Genomic DNA, 21,510 nt, shown 5'->3' with positions numbered 1-21,510 from the left:
AGTACTCTGTGGTTATACATCCTTCCTCTATGGTTGTGCATTAAATAGTGCGTTCAGAAACAATCTGACATTTATGATACAGGTAGCATTTTGTTTGTCGACAAAACAATATTTTTTTAATCAGGTGATAACGATAACATGAAGTGATTATGAGAATGCATTTAATTAATGAAACAATCAATCGATATTTTTTAGCTCTTTTTATTCTATTTTACACTCGTTCAAAAACCGGTTGTCAAAATAATGTGTCATCTGTCAATTATGTCAAATAACGAGGATTGATTGACAGATGACAACAGATTATAAATTATTTCGCCTAGGTTTGATACTGAATCTGTTTAATTTTTTCGGTCTTGAATAAATTACGTTAAAATCATGGACGTAGCTAATTTAATATTACGTCTATGATTATAACACATTCCCTATAACTTTAATAAACGGATCTCTATAATATAAAATTCAATAAATGCGAAAACCTAGTATGTATGTTACCATTGTTACCCTATGTATATTAAATAGTATATTAATTGGATGAAATTAAATTTAATAATACCTAGTATATTATTATTAGTCTGTGTTAATACTTATATTCACTCTATTTCCGTTCTATCTGTTTTAACATGATTCAAAGATCATTAATTCTAACGAGCGGTAAAAATTATTAAAATATGCACATTTCATTGGAATAATGATCATCATTCTCATTAATTTACAAGGAACGATTAGGTACCATATGAGCATATTAATATTGTGTGAACAGTGGACAGAGTATAATCCAATATCCACTGTGTAAAAAAGGGGAAGGTAGGTACATTAAAAGACAGTTTTGTACAGTTTATTAGGTATCGTAAGGTTTTATTACGAATAAATTCGTATATTTCTTATTCATCAATGAAAAATATCATTCAACAATAGCCTTGAATATTTTAACGCTACCTACCCGTTCTATAAAGTTGTCTAAGTTAAATCATTGAAAAACGTACTCAAGAAGTAGGGGAATCGAAATGCCCATTACACTTAATATTGAAATACTTAGGTACCAATTTTAAATTTAAGTGAAAAGTCTTATTTTGCCTTTATATTTTTTATTATATCTATTTTTTCAACTTAACCGTACAAATATGGGAATGTAATTAGTGTTTCTATTTTTTCCAATTATGAATACTTTGAGATGTTTCCAAACAAAAACTTTAGTAAGTTATTGAAAATAAATAACTTTTCACTTTTGTTTGTTATTCGTGTAGCTCATAAGAGTCCTATCAACATTATAGGTATTCTTTGGTCCTATCATAGGACTAGGAGTTCTTTGCGATCCAATTAAGAATAGGAACGAGTAAGCGCCATATTTTATCACAATAATAATTGTTAATTAAAAGTTACCAGATAATAGTCTACAATAAGCAATAACGTTTTATTTCAATTTTATGTAACAATCGAGTACTTAAAATAAAATAAACCGTCATTGATATGCGAAAATGTTTTCCGAGTATTTTTTTTATGACATATTTTCTCAATTGGATCGCATGGAACATAGCTAGAATTATTAAAATTTAAATATCATCTTCATAATATTATGTTGATCGTTAGCGTAAATAATGTGTACTCACTTCAGTTTTTGTTTCGAAAATGAATAGGTATTACTAGTTTAAAATTAATATCGACTAGATACTTATTTATTAATTTTTAACAAAGGGATTAGGCAAAGGATTGTCGACCTTTTCGAACGGGTAATACTGGTGGTTTTGCCAAAACGATGGCAATGTATATCTTTTGAACTCGTTAAAATTGTTAATTTTCAAAATCTCGTCTTGAGTTAGTTTGAAATCGAAGATGTCTATGTTTTCCTTTAGTCGCGTACTGTTTACAGTTTTTGCTACTGGCACTATGTTCCTGTCAACCTGTAAAAAAAATAAGCATGAATTTTGCGAAAAACAATGGCGGATATTTCCCGCCCAAGAAGCTTATATCTTTCCCGCCAAATCATAACTTTATTTAAAGTCATTGTAGGTACCCAGTATGAAAATGAAAGGTTTCTTTCAATGGGTAACTAAAAGAGGGTGTGTGTGCCGAGCGCACGTGTCAGAAGTGAAACTTCTTTGGCAAGATTCAAAATCGAAATCGTCGTCTTGCCATGATGTGACGGTATTGCAATAATGCGACTTTGAAAGAAGTTTCACTTCAAAAATATGTATCGTCGAATTTTCTGGTAGTTTAATATATCCTTTATCAGCCTGTGTATGTTTTTTGTTTATTTACTTATGTGTTCTATTTGTATTTCTTTCCTATTAAAATATACGCACCAGCCATCTTAAAACAACTTGCGGCGTTGTTTTCGAGTACTTTTTCGCGATACTCGTCAATATGGGATCGTCGATTCTTGGCCCAGACATTTCCAAGCCGTGGCGTTTAACCAACGAGCCGAACGGGGAATATCCCATTACTACCAAGCCTTGATTTTGAGCGTATTCCACTAAATCTTGTTGAGTTATTTGAGGGTGGACCTAGAATGAAAAATGTTATTAAAAAACAATAATTTTTGACGTGATGTAACGTCTTATAATTCGATAGAGCCGGCTGCACGCACGAAAAAACATGACTCATGCGGCGTTACCTCGCTCTGAGGCGTTCCCTGTGCAAGCGAGAGCGCGAAACGAGCGACAAAGACGCACAATCGGACGTTGTCACGTTCAACTATCGTCAGTGAACCGGACTTTACAGACAACCAATTTTTTTTTGTACCTTTACTGTCATGAACATAATATTATACATTTCATTTTATTGGTTAGACGACTTAATTATCTACATACAATAATGTTATGAGTAAAAGGTGTAGATAGGTTATTAGCGCTTGCTAATATATTTAAATAAGTTGTAAGAAAAAATAAGTTGCACGTCCAAATGTGGCTAATTAGCCTCATTTTCTTATGTTGTCTCTTACCATAGTTGAATCATGCCATCTTACTTTGACATCTAATCGTGTGTGCGTGTGTGCCGGTTTTATAATAATATTTAGACTCGATTTTAACCCACTTTAAATGGACTTTAATTCAAACTTTGTTACTTAATATGTTTCTCAAGGATAGAACAAATAACTTATGACAGTACAATAAAATCATGAGTTTAAGCGTGTTTTTAGTGATTTTTAACTGCTGACGCTAAGTGCTGATTGCTGACGTTAGTTAAAATTGTTATAAATTTATATATTTATTTATTTCTTTGTAATCATACAGCATTACAGTAAATAACATTTCTTAATATATTGATACAGAACTATGAAGCCAATTAAGATTACAAAACAAGGTACTTACAGCTAGATAAATGAGTTATTTTTTAAATGACATAATAATATCAGGAAGGAGTGTATTCCATGTTTTGGTGAATTATAATACAGTAAGAAAGGTTAATAAATAATAATTAAACAGTTAAATCTGAAATCTCCCTTTGTGTGAGTGTGTATGTGTGTGTGAGTGTTAGTGTGATGTGAATGTGTGGTTGTCTGGATTTGCGAAAAAAATATATGTGAAATACCTCAATTTGCAAAGCGGCAGGCCTAACACTGCACTCCTGTAATATTCTGTCAATCTGTTCCCTATTAAAGTTGGAGACACCTATAGACCTGGTCAGGCCCAGCCGTTGTGCGTCTTCCAAGCCACGCCAGGTGTCGAGGTAGTCCACATCAGAGTATGTGTAGTCATCCTGTAATAATTTTTTTTAAACCTACAGATATTATAAATGCCAAAGTTTGTATGTTTACTCCTTGACAAAAAACTGCTGAAGCGATTTTTTTGAAATTTTGCACACACAGAGGGTAGCTACATACATTGCAAGTTAATAAAAAACCTGTATAAATTATTTTGATTCAGATCATAGAGAAGTGTGAGATACGAGCTATTTTTTTTTAATACGTAAAGTGATCTAACGTCATGTGACGTGGACGTCTTGTTAGATCGCATCATTGATTTCGTCACGGGACATTTATGCAGAGTACAACCAACGTTATTATTTAATTTCAATGTATTTTTATTTGGAAAATATACTTAATCAATAGTGAACTTTAAAATCTTTGCAAAACAAAGCGCAATAAGTTTATTATTTGTTAAATCCAAGTACCTCACATTTCATGGCGTCAGACCGCGTCACATCACATCAGATTACGTCAAAATAGATATTAGACACAAAAATGTTTTTTTTTTCCAAATTAATTATCAATATAGATAAAAAAGCGTGTGTGCCGAGCACACGTGCCAGAAGTAAAACTTCTACGGCAAGATTCAATAGACACCAAAATCGCCTTGCTCCATGCCGTGACGTTATTGCTATGACACGATTTAAGCTTCAAATTTTTATTTAGATTCAAGCTAAGCACAAAAAAACTTACATTAAGTCCCATAGGCCAATGCATCAAGAACAGATCGACATAATCCAATCCCATCTTTAACAATGTTTTTCTCAAAGACACCGTTACTTGATCTCTCTCATGATTCGTGTTCCATAGCTGAAAATAATAATATGTATGTATGTTCCGTATAAAGAATAGGAGCAGTATTTTTGCTTAACTTTTAATTGCTGATTTTATAAGCAGTATAAGTAGCGTAATTAAGATCATTTAATTATTTTATTAATTTATCAACGTATTTTGTGACAACTGGTATTGCAGAAAAATGAGATATAAGTACTTAGTTACAACGATACAAAAAAATTATAATGTTGCATATAATATAACCTTTTGAACAGGGTGGATATAACGCTCGGCATATTGTTGAATGCCTAGCGCGTTTATTGAATGACGACAGAATTTACTTTTTCCAGACGTCCACAAAGATACTGTAGGTACCTATAGCGTGTCGACACCGCCTTATCCAAACCAAAGGAGTAAGGACTATGCAGTATACTAAATGACGATGTGAAGACATTTAAAAATCGTCATTCAATGAACGAGTCATCCAATCAAATAGCAGATTCAACCAGATGACGGCGACATATAGATTACCTTTGTAGTAATAAAAACGTCCACTCTCTTCACCACACCTTCATCTATCTTCATATTAATTGCTTCACCGATTTCACCCTCAGTCTCATAAATGGATGCTGTGTCGAAGTGACGGTACCCTTGGTCTATGGCTTTCAAGATGACGTCACGGAGAAGGTGGTCCCGGGACTGGACCACACCGTTCTGAAAAAATAATATGAACTAAGTAATATAGTGATGTGATGATTGATACAACTCGGATATCCGTGAATACGAATACTAATGTAACATCACTCATTGTTACAAATACTTAAGCAGTAAGGATTTTTACTTCTTCATAATCATGACTAGGTAGGTACATCTATTTTTAAAGTTGTTATCACTATTGGAGGGTCTTGTTATGTGCGGGTGTAATAAAAGATGAATAACTACGCAAAGGTTATATTTCGTTAACTACATAATATATTTATCCGTATGTAATTAATATTCAACCTAATGCGACCCACCCGCGTCCCGACAAGCCCGTGACTGTCCGTGCATAGCGCACGAACTGTTTATATATGAGTTACCGTGTGAACTTTCTTTGGGCTACACTTGAAATTCGATAACTCATAAATTGGCTTGTCGTCGCTACACTATCACTAAGTACATTGTGGTAAATCTTTAAAACTATGCAACGGATTTTGATGCGGATATTAATTAATAGTTAGAATGATTCAAGAGGAAGGTTTTAGTATATAACTAGTGGCCCAATCTGGCTTCGCCCGTGCTACATATGAAAAATAGATGTTGGCCGATTCTCAGACTTACCCGATATGCACAGAAAATTTCATGAGAATCGGTCCAGCCGTTTCGGAGGAGTATGGCAACGAGAACTGTGACACGAGAATTTTATATATTAGAAGATTTATCAAGTTTTACACTATTACCTGTGCTATTACACTAAGCGGGCGAAGCCGCGGGTGGAAAGCTTGTACCTTCATGTTTACCGATTTACATAGGTACCTAATTTTTTCAAAACATAAGTAGGTATTTAAAGGTATAAAATTGTAAAATACGATGTGTCATCCAAATGGTAGGTACACCATTTGGATGACTACAACATCGCTTTGGATCACCTTTTATGGTGTGACATTTAAATAATGAACAAAAATGTTAAGTTCTAGATTCTAGAGCATAACTCTCACCTCATCAAAACCCAGATAAGTGCCAAGAGCAATAGCCGGCATTTCATCACCATTGTTCAATTTTATCTTAGTTACATCTTTAGAACAAGCGCCCATCTGAAATAAAAAGAACAAATTAAAAATAAATTATAGGTGATGTACACAAAATATACAATGAGGGAAAACATTAAAAGTAAAAAGTAAAATGATTACTACGATCAATATATTATATTATAAACTAGCTGTGCTCCGCGGTTTCACCTAGATTGCTCCGCTCCTGTTGGTCTTAGCGTGATGATATATAAGCCTATAACCTTCCTCGATAAATGGGCTATCTAACACTGAAACAATTTTTCAAATCGGACCAGTAGTTCCCGAGATTAGCGCGTTCAAACAAACCCTTCAGCTTTATAATATTTGTAGGTTTTATAGATTTATTTATTCGTAACTATATAAGTACCAACGTTAAATGGATCCCGTTTTTAAAAATAAACTCAAACTCAAACATTTATTTATTCAATTAGACTTCTTTTTTAAGCACTTTTGAATCATCATTACATATTTTTAACATTTACCTATCACTGATTCGGAAAGCAGCATGGAGAAGAACCGACAAGAAACTTCATACCTAGTTGCTCTTTTATACATATAATAGTAGGACATACCTTTAGAGAAACAATAGTTTTTACGCTTGTACAGGATAAAATCTTCCGAATGTTAGAAGAACACAATATAAAACTCATGATTTATATAATGATTACGGGTACCTAGGTACTTCGTTTATTAATATGCAAAAAATACCTTCAATATTGAAAAAAATAATGAAGGATACGAGGAAAATAGATAACATACTTTAAAATGAAATTGATTTCAAATAATTATTTATAAATTTTGTCTTAATTACTGTTAGGTACAGTAACATAAATTATAAACAAATAAATCGTTTGTAACCGTTCGTAATAGCTGTTTTTTTTTTATAAATTAAAAGTATTTTTTATACATAATAACAATAACATGTTGTACCTATTTCAAGTTAAATCATGTTAATAAAATCTGTGAAAATTATAGCATTTATATTCGATTTAATTTCATAGAAATGCGGTGACTTTATTCAAATCGACATTAGCGCCATCTAGAATTTGTTACATAAAGTTTAATAATAAGCCTTATTAAGGTGATTGCTACGATCTGTTCCCAGCCAATGTCCCGCTAGATGGCGCTGAATTCTACATTTCTAGTTTATTTGAGTTTTTGCGTAATTGGAAAAGATTAAGGTCGTAGGAATAGTCATGGCGATTACTGAATATTATATTTTATTTAAATATGTCATATCATTGCCTTAAAATCCACCCAATTCGGTAAAACCATGCGTTTTAACATCTGTCATTGCATACAGGGTCGTTTACACACACAGACGTATACAAAAATGATAAAGATTGAACTCTAGATGGCGTGAATGTAAAACAAGTTTGGCGTGTATGTATTTGAGTAGTTAGTAGCATATTATATTCTGAATTTCTGATCCATGCCTATTCACTCAAAACTACCTAATAACACTAATGATTTGTAACAGTAAATTATTTCAATAGGTAGGTATTTGAACATTTCCCAACAAGACGTAAGAATAATTATTCGTAGGTATACAAGATACAATAACAAATCTAATACACTATTTATTATTTTATTATTTACTAGCGGTCCGCCCCGGCTTCGCCCGTGGTACATGTTTACGTTTTCTCTCCATAAGAAGTAAGAACCATCCTCGTACTTCAAGGAATATAATAAAAAAAGAATTATCGAAATCGGTTCAGCCGTTCTCGAGTTATGCGCTTACCAACACATTTTGCGATTCATTTTTATATTAGACTAGCGGTCCGCCCCGGCTTCGCCCGTGGTACATGTTTACGTTTTCTCTACATAAGAACCATCCTCGTACTTCAAGGAATATAATAAAAAAAGAATTATCGAAATCGGTTCAGCCGTTCTCGAGTTATGCGCTTACCAACACATTTTGCGATTCATTTATATATATATAAGATTATGTGAAAATAACCAGGAAGGTGAAAAACATATTTACGAAAACATAGTAACATATGGCTGTCGCTACAATAATTATATTTCAATTTTATCTTTTTATACCTAGTAGAACTGGCCGACGAATAAAAATAATCGTATTAGAATACAATATATTACGGAACAAAAAAAGGATTGTAACTGAATTAGGTAGGTATGTTTGTTTCTGGGCGCACCGTTTTCGACGACGCGACGCGACGCGCGACGTAAGCGTATAGGTATAGGTACCTACTTTGCTAAAACAAACTAATAAAATTGTGTGTCTGTCTGAAAATTCGGAAAAGCATATTTTGCAAGTTTGTGATTACTTTGATAGTTTACCGATTTATAATAACTGTAATTGTAATTGTATAATATATAATTTGCAATGTGGTGAAATTTCATAAAAATCACGGGCCAATTTTTTGTTTTGAATCCCACCGAAAATATAATTGCGTTATTAGAATAATTAATTACTATACCTACCCACGATCAATTATTACAATATAGTCTCAAATGCATACTAGAGAAATATTGCAATTTGATTCAATTAAAATGCATAGCATACAAAAATAAATTCACAACACAAGAAATTCCGCGCGCAAATCATAGCGCGTGTCAATGAAATCAAGAATGTTTTATATCAAGCCGACGCGGACGAGCGACGACGCGACGCCGAACAAAAGTACCTACGACGGACGACCACGCTTCGAGTTGCCAAACACACAGCCAAACAACAATAATGAGTAATAAATTGTTTACAAAAAAAACAAGTTTTCCATTTTTCTGTATGAGTAGACAGAACTTCAAAACGCCACCTGCTACGGTTTATATTATGAACGATGGTTATAAAAATAAAAGTTATATTTGTTGGTGTAAACTATTTTATTGATCAATAATTTTGGAATTTAAAACTGTCAACATTGATTACAATAAAACGCAGTTTTATTTTATTACACTATTATTTTTTTATCAAAACATGTATTTGAAGTACCATATAATATTATGCTGATCCAAGCATTTTCACTCAAAACTAATATCACTAATGATTTGTAAAAGTAAATTATTTCAATATACATTTCATAACCAACAAGTAAGAATAATTATTATTATTCCTACCTACAACAACAAACCTAAAACACTATTTACTATGGGAAAATAACCAGGAAGGTGAAAAACATTATATTATTATTTACGATTTCGACGCACTCGACTTTTAGTAAAATATAGTAGGTAAACATAATATTATGGTTTTGATTTTTGCTACTAGTATAAGAAAACTGCGTGTTCAAACTACTTGTTTGTCTGTCTGAAAATTCGGAAGTACTTTGGTAGTTTACCGATTTATAATAATATTGTATATATCGTTGTTTAAAAAATATTCAAACACAATAAAATATGATATACTGATTTATCACTGGTTTCAGTGATGAACTGATGAGTCAATGTTAGCCACTATACTTTCGTCATACGTGTGTATGATTGATGTGATTTGCAACGTGGTGATATTTCAGAAAAATCACGGGTCAAATTGAAAATATAACTGCATTATAAGAATAACTATACCTACGATAAATTATACATAATACAATATAGTCTCAAATGCATACTAGTGAAATATTTTATTTGAATCAATAAAAAAAAAAAAATAATAATAATAATAATACAAAGGCGTAGGGATGTGACGACCCCATCGCCCCCGGTTGGCATATCTACAATAGATATCCCAACCGTGCAGTCAGTCACCCCGCAGGGCACCTTGTGGCGAGGTGTTGGGGAGTAGCGACCCCGCGGGAACCGAGCGCTCCCGGGGGAGGTCCCTGTCCTCACCTCTGGGCTGTCCCGGTGGCAGTTCGGAGTGAACAATGACGAGGTTCAGGATCCCCCACCTCTGGCTTGCCTTTGTTGGCCGTCCAGAGTGGAGCCGCTAGAGCTATATGCTCGGGGGTGGAAGTGTCTAATGGCGTAATAGCGGGGAAACCCGCTCCGGGCCCGCGGGCTCGCGATGGTGAAACCGGTGCCGCACCTCTCTACACCCCCAGCCGTTCAGCTGATGTTGCCCCCTTGTTGCCATTATCGGTAACCTTTTTGGGAGCCCATCGACCGAACTGGCGAGTCACCGTCTGCCATAATTTTCAATTTTTAATATTGAAAAGGCAGACGTCCATAGCCCCCATAGACCCAATATACCAGTCCATCTAACACCCCCTTCCATAACCCAGTTTTATTCATTTCCATTTTTCTGCAATAGTCCTACATTGGCCGCGGACTGCCCAGGGCTGTATCTCTATAGTGCAGCCATGGGCAGGCTGCGGCTGGTGTCCCACAACACATTAAATTCTCTAAAGGGCCTCTGCGTGTTGGACCTGTGTCCCCACGTAAGCCTTCCAAAGGACCGGGTATCATCCTTACGGCGATACCCGTGTATTATGGAGAGAGACATAATAATACAAAAATAAATTCACAACACAAGAAAATCCGCGCGCAAATCATAGCGCGTGACAATGAAATCAAGAACTTTCGAGCCGACGCGACGCGGACGACGAAGGAGCCTAACAAAAGTACCTACAATCATAGGCGGCTCGTGACAAAATTGTATGGCCGTGTTCACTTGAAATAAAACAACGAAAATAGGTACCTACAATAGCGTTAGCAGTACAAAAAAATGAGCACCACATTATAAATGTCTATTTAATATTTATACACTAAAAATTATAGAGTATTTCAAAACGAATTCAATTATTATTTAGCAATAATTAGAAAATCCCCGAATTTGCATTCGTGATCGTATTCATAGTGTTTGTCTACACTAATATTATAAAGAGGAAAACTTTGTTTGTTTGTTTGATTGTAATGAATAGGCTCATAAACTACTGGACATTTAACCAATGTTTGCAAGTTTGTGATTACTTTGATAGTTTACCGATTTATAATAATTGTATACTTATATCATTGTTTAAAAATATTCAAACACAATATGATATAGGTACTGATTTATCACTGGTTTCAGTGATGAACTGATGAGTCAATGTTAGCCACAATACTAATCACTTTCGTCATACATGTGTATGAACTATGATTGATGTGATTTGCAATGTGGTGAAATTTCATAAAAATCACGGGCCAATTTTTTGTTTTGAATCCCACCGAAAATACATATATTACTAATTGCGTTATTAGAATAATTAATTACTATACCCACGATCAATTATTACAATTTACAATATAGTCTCAAATGCATACTAGAGAAACATTGCAATTTGAATCAATTAAAATGCATAGCATACAAAAATAAATTCACAACAGAAGAAATTCCGCGCGCAAATCATAGCGCGTGTCAATGAAATCAAGAATGTAATTTATATCAAGCCGACGACGACGCCGAACTAAAGTACCTACAGTACCATTTACCTTCAGTGTACAATACAGTTTACAGACCTACGACGGACGAACAATAATGAGTAATAAATTGTTTACAAAAAAAAACATAGTTTCTAAGGTCATTAGTTTTATTTTATTTTATTGTTATTTTCTTTGAACGATTGGAAATGAAATTACTCAATTTTTACACAGAACTTTGATTTATTAGAATTATGCTCATTATGTATAAGATAACGAACGCGAATGCACGACATCTAGCGCGTCTTATGTCTAAACATCGCCTTTCGTTTAGACATTGACGCGCTAGATCTGTAATAAGTATATAGTCTATGCGCTAGATGTCGTGCTTTATGTCGTGTTTCGCTTGGCAAAAGTCACGCACACTACTGTAGAAGTGTCAAATTTTTCCGGTATTTTACTGTTGTTTTTCTAAGTAAATATTGTAAATTATTGATTAAAAAGGTCGAACGCGCACACATTTCATTATAGAGAAGTAATAAAATGATTAGTTTTAAAGAAATAGTGTCTGTGTTAAGTGTTTAGAGGTAATCAAAAATGTATGGAGGGACGGTCGGAACATCCACCTTTCACGGAGTGTTCTTATTTCATAAGGTAAAATTAAAAAAATCAGATTTAGCTGGGTAATTTACTGTACTTTTGTTTTGTTTTTGTTACTGGGTAATATCCCTGTATTCAGTTTTCTTTATTTCATAAATAAATTGAACGATACCTACTTATCAAATTAAATCAATTTTATTACGGCTAAAAATATATATATTATATTAAAAACAAACATTGATTTATTTTTGTCATAAAACTATTTAAAAGAATCATTATCTGTAAAGTTATGGAGCGTATCTTAAACAACCGGCTTCTGAGGTATCTAGAAGGTAACGATCTCCTCAGCGATCATCAATACGGATTTCGACGTAAAAGGTCTACTGGGGACCTTCTGGTTCACCTCACTCATATTTTCGGCTCTGCTATCGAGAAGCTCGGGGAGGCAGTAGCCGTATCCCTCGACATTTCAAAGGCATTTGACAGAGTCTGGCATAGTGGTCTTATCAACAAACTTCCAGCATTTGGGATCTGTCCTAGCCTGTGCAACTGGATCTCTGATTTCTTGTGTGAACGTTCACTTCGAGTGGTGATCGATGGTTGTGCGTCCGATCTACTACCCATTAACGCCGGAGTTCCTCAAGGATCAGTACTGTCTGCTACCTTATTTCTGCTCCATATAGATGATCTGTTAGGTCCAAATATTTACAGTTATGCCGATGACAGCACAGTTATTGACAGTTACGCATCCGAGGCGCAGACGGACAATGTTTTGGCGGCCCAAAGAAAGGCTTTAGTTGAGCGACTGAACACTACTTTAAAATCGGTTTCGGAATGGGGCGATGCCAACTTAGTCAGGTTTAACTCCTCGAAAACGCAGGCTTGCCTTTTTACAGCTAAACGTACCGACTTCAGTTTAACACCTACTTTCCAGGATGTGTCCTTAGAATTGTCCAATGAACTGGAGCTTTTAGGCCTAACGCTCTCCTCCAACCTCAACTTCAAGACCTTCATTGAGTCCAAGGTGCAGGTTGCCGCTAAGAAGCTTGGAATACTCTCCAAAGTGGCAGAATTCTTCACACCGGAACAGCTCCTAAACCTTTATAAAGCTCAAGTACGGTCGGGTGTGGAGTACTGTTCCCACCTTTGGGCTGGTGCAGCAAAATACCAACTTAGCGCCTTGGACTCAATTGAAAAACGTGCGATTAGGCTAATCGGGAATGAAACCCTTACCACCTCGAAACTGTCTAGCTTAGAACATCGTCGAAAAGTGGCTAGTTTGGCAGTGTTCCACAGGATCTACCACGGTGAATGTGCTGAAGAACTGCACAACCTGATACCCGCTTCTCCCTTTTATCACCGGGCGACTCGACGCCGTGCTGGTCTCCACCCCTATGTCATCGACATTCCACCCATACGCACTAAGCGTTACGCCTCATCCTTTCTCGTGCGTACCAGCAAGGAATGGAACAACCTTCCGGCGTCCGTGTTTCCCGATAATTATAATCTGGACTTGTTCAAAAAAAAAGTGAATAGGCACTTATTAGGTCAGCATGCTCCATCCTAGACCTCGCTTATCGCTTTCCATCAGGCGAAGCGATGGTCAAATGCCTGCCTAATCCCAAATAAAAAAAAAAAAAAAAAAAGAAAACATCAACGATAATCTCTGTTCCTAAACAACTTACTCAAACAATAACTCAAAATATGAAAATACGGTTAAAAAATCGTAAACTTACCGATAAATAACCGATTAAAATAACAAAAATCGCCATCTTGTAACAATATCAAGGGAAGACTGAGTCAATAATACAACATACGAGTTATTCTTTATCTATAAATAAATAATTAATTATCGTATAGTACATCTGTCTGTCTGTAACTTCGCTAACCGACTTCTTAAGAAAGAGGAGTTTGTATTACAATGTTGCGTTTTTTAACTTGTGCATTTGGTTGTTTTCCGACTTCAAAAGAAGGAGGTTCTATATTTCATAATTATTATGTTTATTTCAAACTAGGGAATAGTAGAAGTACCAAATATTTTCATCAAAATCGGTTTAAAAACAAAAATCCTTTACCAACTTTGAGCAAGAAAATATTTTTACGCAGTACAAAAGTAACGACAAGACTGTATTGTATTTTTAACATATTAGTATGCTTTTTTCTTCGGTTTAGCTGCATAGAAGAAAATAAATAAAACATACGTATAGGTACACATACATATACAAAAAAAATCAACCAAAAAATACAAAAAATAATAATAAAAATACGTCAAAAGATACTTTGCCATCTGGAAAATTATTTCACAATTCGAAAGTAGAAAAATTCAGTGGTATTAAATTCGTCAAAGCCAAAAAAAGCAAAGCAAAGCCGGGGCGAGCGGCTAGTTTTACTATCCACAAAGTTGATAGACCTCAATGTTTACGTTCAGTTTTGATTATTTTTGTACACTTGAAGTTATCTAGCCTTGGTGCTGACCGCGTGTGACTCAATACAATTATACATATAGTTCTTAATACATAATTGGACTTCGATAATTCTATAATATACAGTATGAAGGTAAAATGAGCTTCAATCATTTAAACAGTTTATAGTTAACATAAATACATGGTCAGTCTCAATTTATTATTCTAGCAAAAATTATGGTCGATGCTTCGAAAAAAGGTAAAGTGGATGAAAATTTTATTTTATCTAGGTAATAAATACTTACTCCGCGTGGCTCCGGCCTCCGCTCCTGTTGGTTTTAGCGTGATGATATAATAATAGCCCATGGCCCTACTCGACAAATAGGCTATCTAACAACGAAATAATTTTTCAAATCGGACCAGTCTGTATTCAACAAACTCTTTGGCATTATAATATTAGTATAGACTAGCTTCCGCCCACGACTCCGTCCGCGCGGAAAAATTAAGAAAAATTAAGATTTTTTTTTCTACGTATTTTTCCGGGATAAAAAGTATCCTATTTTATTCCCAGGATAGGAGGTATAATTATACCAAGTTTCATCGAAATCGAACCGTTAGTTTTTACGTGATGCCTTCACATACAGACAGACAGACAGAAAGACAGACAGACAGACAAAAATTTATTTAATCACATAATTGGGTTTGGTGTCGATCCAGTAACACCCCCTGGTATTAATTTTTTCAATATTTTCAATGTACAGAATTAACATTATATTATGTATGTACTAGCTTCCGCCCGCAACTCCGTCCGCGCGGATGTCCGTCTTCGCGTGGATGGTTTATTTCTCCATTTTGAGTAACTCTGACGACATCTTATAAATGATGACATATTATAAAAAAAAGAATCCACTGTAAGCCAATAGAAATCGACACTAAAAAATCCTAAATTCCAAAAGCACGATGTAGTGCTGCATTTTTGGTATGTTGTTTGGATCAGTTAGGGTGATGTAAATGCCAATTTGCAACTTCGAAAAAGTTGTGCTCGCTGCGCACCACGTGATAAACTGCGAAAATTTTGGACTTTTTTCACTTTTTGCTCTATACTTAAGTCATAAACTATGTGTTTCCGACAAGTAACATTCACTACATAAATGAAGGTTATTAAATTTGCAAGAATTTAAGCCTAACCGCAGCTCTCTAAACCTTATAACGAATTGTGGCCATTCAAAGATAGTCAGTTTTACCCTAAAATTTGAAATTTTTAGTTTTAATCCTGTTTGAAGCAAATATTGGCAAAACCGTCCGTTCTATGAGAAGGTCGTAAAATCACTACACAATCACTCACAATCTGCATATCAAAACATAAGCTGGGAGTACCTCCACGTGGTGAAGGCGGTAACAGTGTAAACTGGCTAAAACTCTACTCTACGATACATAGCACCTGACACTTCAAACTCGACACTTTATACACGACACTTCAAACTCGACACTTCATACACGACACTTCAAACTCGACACTAACACATGACGATACAAAATCGACACTTCATACACGATACTTCATACGCGACACTTCATATACGACACTTCAAACACGACACTTCATACACGACACTTCATACACGACACTTCATACACGACACTGCATATACGACACTTCAAACACGACACTTCAAAATCGACAATTCATACACGACACTTCAAACACGACACTTCTTACACGACACTTCATACACGACACTTCATACACGACACTTCAAACACGACACTTCACACACGACACTTCATATACGACACTTCAAACACGACACTACAAACACGACACTTCAAAATCGACACTTCATACACGACACTTCATACACGACACTTCAAACACGACACTTCAAACACGACACTTCATACACGACACTTCATACACGACACTTCAAACACGACACTTCAAAATCGACACTTCATACACGACACTTCAAACACGACACTTAAAAATCGACACTTCATACACGACACTTCATATACGACACTACAAACACGACACTTAAAAATCGACACTTCAAACACGACACTTCATACACGACACTTCATACACGACACTTCAGACACGACACTTCATATACGACACTTCAAACACGACACTTAAAAATCGACACTTCAAACAAGACACTTCATACTTTACACTTCAAACACGACACTTCATACACGACACTTCAAACATGACACTTCAAACACGACACTTCACACACGACACTTCACACACGACACTTAACACACGACACTTCACACACGACACCTTCACACACGACACTTCACACACGACACTCAAACACGACACTTCACACACGACACCTCACACACGACACTTCAAACACGACACTTCAAGCACGACACTTAAAAATCGACACTTCATACACGACACTTCAAACACGACACTTCATATACGACACTTCAAACACGACACTTAAAAATCGACACTTCAAATACGACACTTCATACACGACACTTCACACACGACACTCAAACACGACACTTCACACACGACACTTCAAATACGACACTTCATACACGACACTTCACACACGACACTCAAACACGACACTTCACACACGACACTTCACACACGACACTTCACACACGACACTCAAACACGACACTTCACACACGACACCTCACACACGACACTTCAAAGACGACACCTCAAACACGACACTTGACACACGACACTTCACACACGACACTTTAAACACGACACTTCACACACGACACTTCATATACGACACTTCATATACGACACTTCAAACACGATACTTCAAACACGACACTTCATACACGGCACTTCATACACGACACTTCATACACGACACTTCAAACACGACACTTCAAACACGACACTACAAACACGACACTTCAAAATCGACACTTCATACACGACACTTCAAACACGACACTTCACACACGACACTACAAACACGACACTTTAAAGACGACACTTCAAAGACGACACTTCAAACACGACACTTCATACACGACACTTCATACACGACACTTCATACACGACACTTCATATACGACACTAAATACACGACACTTCAAACACGACACTTCAAAATCGACACTTCATACACGACACTTAAAAATCGACACTTCATACACGACACTTCATATACGACACTACAAACATGACACTAAAAAATCGACACTTCAAACACGACACTTCAAACACGACACTTCATACACGACACTTCATACACGACACTTCATACACGACACTTCATACACGACACTTCATACACGACACTTCATACACGACACTTCAAAATCGACACTTCAAACACGACACTTCAAAATCGACACTTCATACACGAGACTACAAACATGACACTTAAAAATCGACACTTCATACACGACACTTCAAACACGACACTTCATACACGACACTTCATACACGACACTTCATACACGACACTAAATACACGACACTTCAAAATCGACACTTCATATACGACACTTCAAACACGACACTTCATACACGACACTTCATACACGACACTTCATACACGACACTTCATACACGACACTTCATACACGACACATCACACACGACACTTCACAAACGACACTCAAACACGACACCTCACACACGACACTACACACACGACACTTCAAAATCGACACTTCATACACGACACTTCACACACGACACTCAAACACGACACTTCCAAGACGACACTTTAAAGACGACACTTCAAACACGACACTTGACACACGACACTTCACACACGACACTTCAAACACGACACTCAAACACGACACTTCATACACGACACTTCAAACACGACACTTCAAACACGACACTTCATACACGACACTTCAAACACGACACTTCAAAATCGACACTTCATACACGACACTTCATACACGACACTTAAAAATCGGCACTTCAAACACGACACTTCTTACACGACACTTCACACACGACACCTCACACAGGACACTTCAAACACGACACTTCCAAGACGACACTTTAAAGACGACACTTCAAACACGACACTTGACACACGACACTTCACACACGACACTTCAAACACGACACTCAAACACGACACTTCACACACGACACCTCACACACGACACTTCAAACACGACACTTCAAAGACGACACTTCACACACGACACTCAAACACGACACTTCACACACGACACTTCAAACATGACATTTCAAACACGACACTTCAAACACGACACTTCAAAGACGACACTTCACACACGACACTCAAACACGACACTTCACACACGACACTTCAAACATGACATTTCAAACACGACACTTCAAACACGACACTTTAAAGACGACACTTCAAAGACGACACTTCAAACACGACACTTCATACACGACACTTCATACACGACACTTCATACACGACACTTCATACACGACACTTCAAAATCGACACTTCAACCACGACACTTAAAAATCGACACTTCAAACCCGACACTTCATACACGACACTTCAAACACGACACTTCATACACGACACTTCATACACGACACTTCATACACGACACTTCATATACGACATTATCATTTCACTCACTCTTACGGTACACACCTGTTGCAATTGTCGAAGCGTTTTTAAAATCACAAATATGATTATATTATTATAACTGCCGTAACATCACTTGTAGTACTTTTGAAAAACACAGTGAACAACTATAATCAGTGTTTAGACTCCGTATTGTGGCTAAAAACTAGAAGATTTATTTCACGATTTGGCCGTTATTAATCTTATTGGAGGTAGGTGAATTATAATTTATAATTGGAACGACCTTCAACCTTCTGTCACTCGCATTTGGCATATGTCATATCTGAATGATATTTGTGCAAAGAGAACGGATTAGGGAGTCGTAGTGTTGCCATACCAAGAAATTTTGCCCAATTTTCTGGAAGATTAATCTCTACCTGATATAAATTAAAAATGGATTGCGGGAAGTGTAAGAAGAATATAAATGATAAAGACTTGATGAAATGCAATTCTTGTGATATGTTTTTGCATTATCAATGTGCTAATTTATCAGAAAGTGAATTTAAAAAAATACTTCCAATGAACAAAATTAAATGGAAATGTCTATTATGTAAATCTAAAAAACATGGATTGTTAAGTGGGTCTTCTTCCCCTAAAGAAAACAGTGCATCGACACCAATTCTCAATATGAACTCGCAAACGCTTATGCAGTATTTCGACGAAAAATTCGAAAGCTGGCAACAAAAGTGGCGGGACGACCTCCTTGCAGCAATTCGGGAGGTATCCTCATCGTTTAAATGTGATATAGAAAGGTTAGAGTCGCGGTTGCTGGAGTCGGAGCAACGTATTACTGAACTGGAGCAAGTAATAAGTACATCTAAATCTTTTAATCCGCCCGACTTGTCTCAGGAGAATACCCAACTTCGCGCTGACCTGAAAAATCTCCAGTCCAAGTTCGACGATCTGGATCAAGCTTCCCGTAACTGTAACGTGGAAATCCAAAATGTGCCCGAGAAAAAGACTGAAAATCTCATTCACCTCTCCATTGAGATTGGTAAATTAATCGGCGTGAAAATTACTGAGACTGATATAAGATCCGTACATCGTGTGGCTCCCGGTTCTGCTAGCAATCGTCCAAAAAATATTATTCTGCAACTTTCCTCCCGAAGACTACGTGACAATATAATAGCGGCGGCGCGGGCGCGCCGCACACTCACGGTCGCGGCCCTGCTCGGTACTCCAACATCTGCCACCGCCACAGTCTCTCAAAGTGCGCGTTTCTATATAAATGAACATTTAACACTCAAGAACAAAATGTTATTTAGATCTGTGAGACAACATGCGCAAAATATGTCCTATAAATACGTGTGGGTAAAAAATGCTTGTATTCTTATTAGGAAGACCGATGAATCTCGTGCTATTCATATAAAAGATATTTGTGATCTAGATAAAATAAAGTGACTATCATTGTTTAGATCAAGTCACACTCTTAAAGCGTATCGTTATTTAAATCATTATGTAATGTACATCTTACTAACCGGAAGCATGAAAGCAAAATTCAAAAAAAGTATTACAAATATTTCTGACATATTATATTATTTTTGTTTTAATAATGCAAACAAGTAAATTGTCTATATTTTACCAAAACTGTGGTGGCTTAAAAACAAAACTTAATGAATTAAAATTAAATTTACTTGCGGCTGATTACGATGTTGTAATATTGGTGGAGACATGGCTTTCCAATAGTATACTTGATTCGGAAATACTGGTTAATAATTATTCTATGTTTCGTCGAGATCGAAATCTTAGTATATTTAATAAAAAAGGCGGTGGGGGCGTTTTAATAATGGTTAAAAGTTCAATTAATGTCTTGAGGAGGTTTGACTTGGAGGCCGATGACCTAGAAGAATTATATTTACATTTTCCATCATACTCAAATTTACTTTTATGTACTTGTTATATTCCACCAGTTTCTAGAAATAATATTTACGATAGATTTTTTTACAAACTCCATGACATCTATACAAATTGTACATTCAGTAATTATCTTATAATAGGTGATTTTAATCTATCCTATCTCAAATGGTCATCGGAATGCCCCTCGTCGGGCCCATTATCATGTGACACGGATACGGCTAAGTTATTATCATACACAATGTCCTACCTTAATTTAAAACAATATAACACAATTTCAAATGAAAATAATAAAATACTCGACCTTATCCTAAGTAACATTATAGGAACTTCTGTTTGTGTTGCAGATGACCCGTTGCTTAACGTAGTTCCCCACCATCCTCCCCTAGATACCATACTGGAAATAGATACTCAACTCGACCTTATGTGTAGCGCTCCCAAAACGAAACGAAACTTTTTTAAAGCTAACTATGATTTAATTAACCAAGATCTCTCGAATATAGACTGGATATCGGAACTTAGTAGCCTCACTCCTGATGATGCGGTTGATC

The 21,510-nt window shown here is 35.9% G+C and overlaps 2 protein-coding genes and 1 long non-coding RNA gene across 4 annotated transcripts; 1 reads left to right on the top strand and 2 right to left on the bottom strand.

Moving 5' to 3' along the window:
* Nucleotides 1–183: 183 nt before the first annotated feature.
* Nucleotides 184–778, bottom strand: LOC123704036. Its single transcript, XR_006753077.1, has 2 exons — nucleotides 585–778; nucleotides 184–553 (listed from the first exon to the last, which is right to left on the bottom strand). It is a non-coding gene; the product is annotated as an uncharacterized LOC123704036 (long non-coding RNA).
* Nucleotides 779–830: 52 nt separating this feature from the next.
* Nucleotides 831–13,905, bottom strand: LOC123704035 (aldo-keto reductase AKR2E4-like). 2 transcript variants are annotated; one of them, XM_045652286.1, is made up of 7 exons: nucleotides 13,863–13,905; nucleotides 6,157–6,252; nucleotides 4,991–5,173; nucleotides 4,379–4,495; nucleotides 3,529–3,696; nucleotides 2,301–2,501; nucleotides 831–1,898 (listed from the first exon to the last, which is right to left on the bottom strand). In XM_045652286.1, exons 1-7 carry the CDS (start codon nucleotides 13,896–13,898, stop codon nucleotides 1,677–1,679), a joined length of 1,023 nt encoding a protein of 340 aa, XP_045508242.1. In that variant the 5' UTR covers nucleotides 13,899–13,905; the 3' UTR covers nucleotides 831–1,676. The 2 variants fall into 2 exon arrangements, with proteins under 2 accessions (XP_045508242.1, XP_045508241.1); XM_045652285.1 differs by lacking the exon at nucleotides 13,863–13,905 and adding an exon at nucleotides 6,801–6,907.
* Nucleotides 13,906–19,732: 5,827 nt separating this feature from the next.
* Nucleotides 19,733–20,506, top strand: LOC123703966. The gene has a single exon (XM_045652182.1). It carries the CDS (start codon nucleotides 19,733–19,735, stop codon nucleotides 20,504–20,506), a length of 774 nt encoding a protein of 257 aa, XP_045508138.1.
* Nucleotides 20,507–21,510: the final 1,004 nt, after the last annotated feature.

The sequence above is a fragment of the Colias croceus genome, chromosome 28 (assembly GCF_905220415.1).
Source record: "Colias croceus chromosome 28, ilColCroc2.1".
NCBI classification, from domain to species: Eukaryota; Metazoa; Arthropoda; class Insecta; order Lepidoptera; family Pieridae; genus Colias; species Colias croceus.
The sequence above is the reverse complement of the archived record's forward strand: the minus strand, read 5'-3'. Positions and strand labels throughout refer to the sequence as shown.

Excerpts from the sequence above, each read along its gene's own strand:
- LOC123704035 (XM_045652285.1), bottom strand. The coding sequence starts at position 6,878 with ATGAGTTTTATATTGTGTTCTTCTAACATTCGGAAGATTTTATCCTGT. Across the intron at positions 6,253-6,800 it reads AAACTATTGTTTCTCTAAAG|ATGGGCGCTTGTTCTAAAGA; the intron begins GTATGTCCTACT and ends TTTTTATTTCAG. Across the intron at positions 1,899-2,300 it reads AAGTTGTTTTAAGATGGCTG|GTTGACAGGAACATAGTGCC; the intron begins GTGCGTATATTT and ends TTTTTTTTACAG.
- LOC123703966 (XM_045652182.1), top strand. The coding sequence starts at position 19,733 with ATGAACTCGCAAACGCTTATGCAGTATTTCGACGAAAAATTCGAAAGC.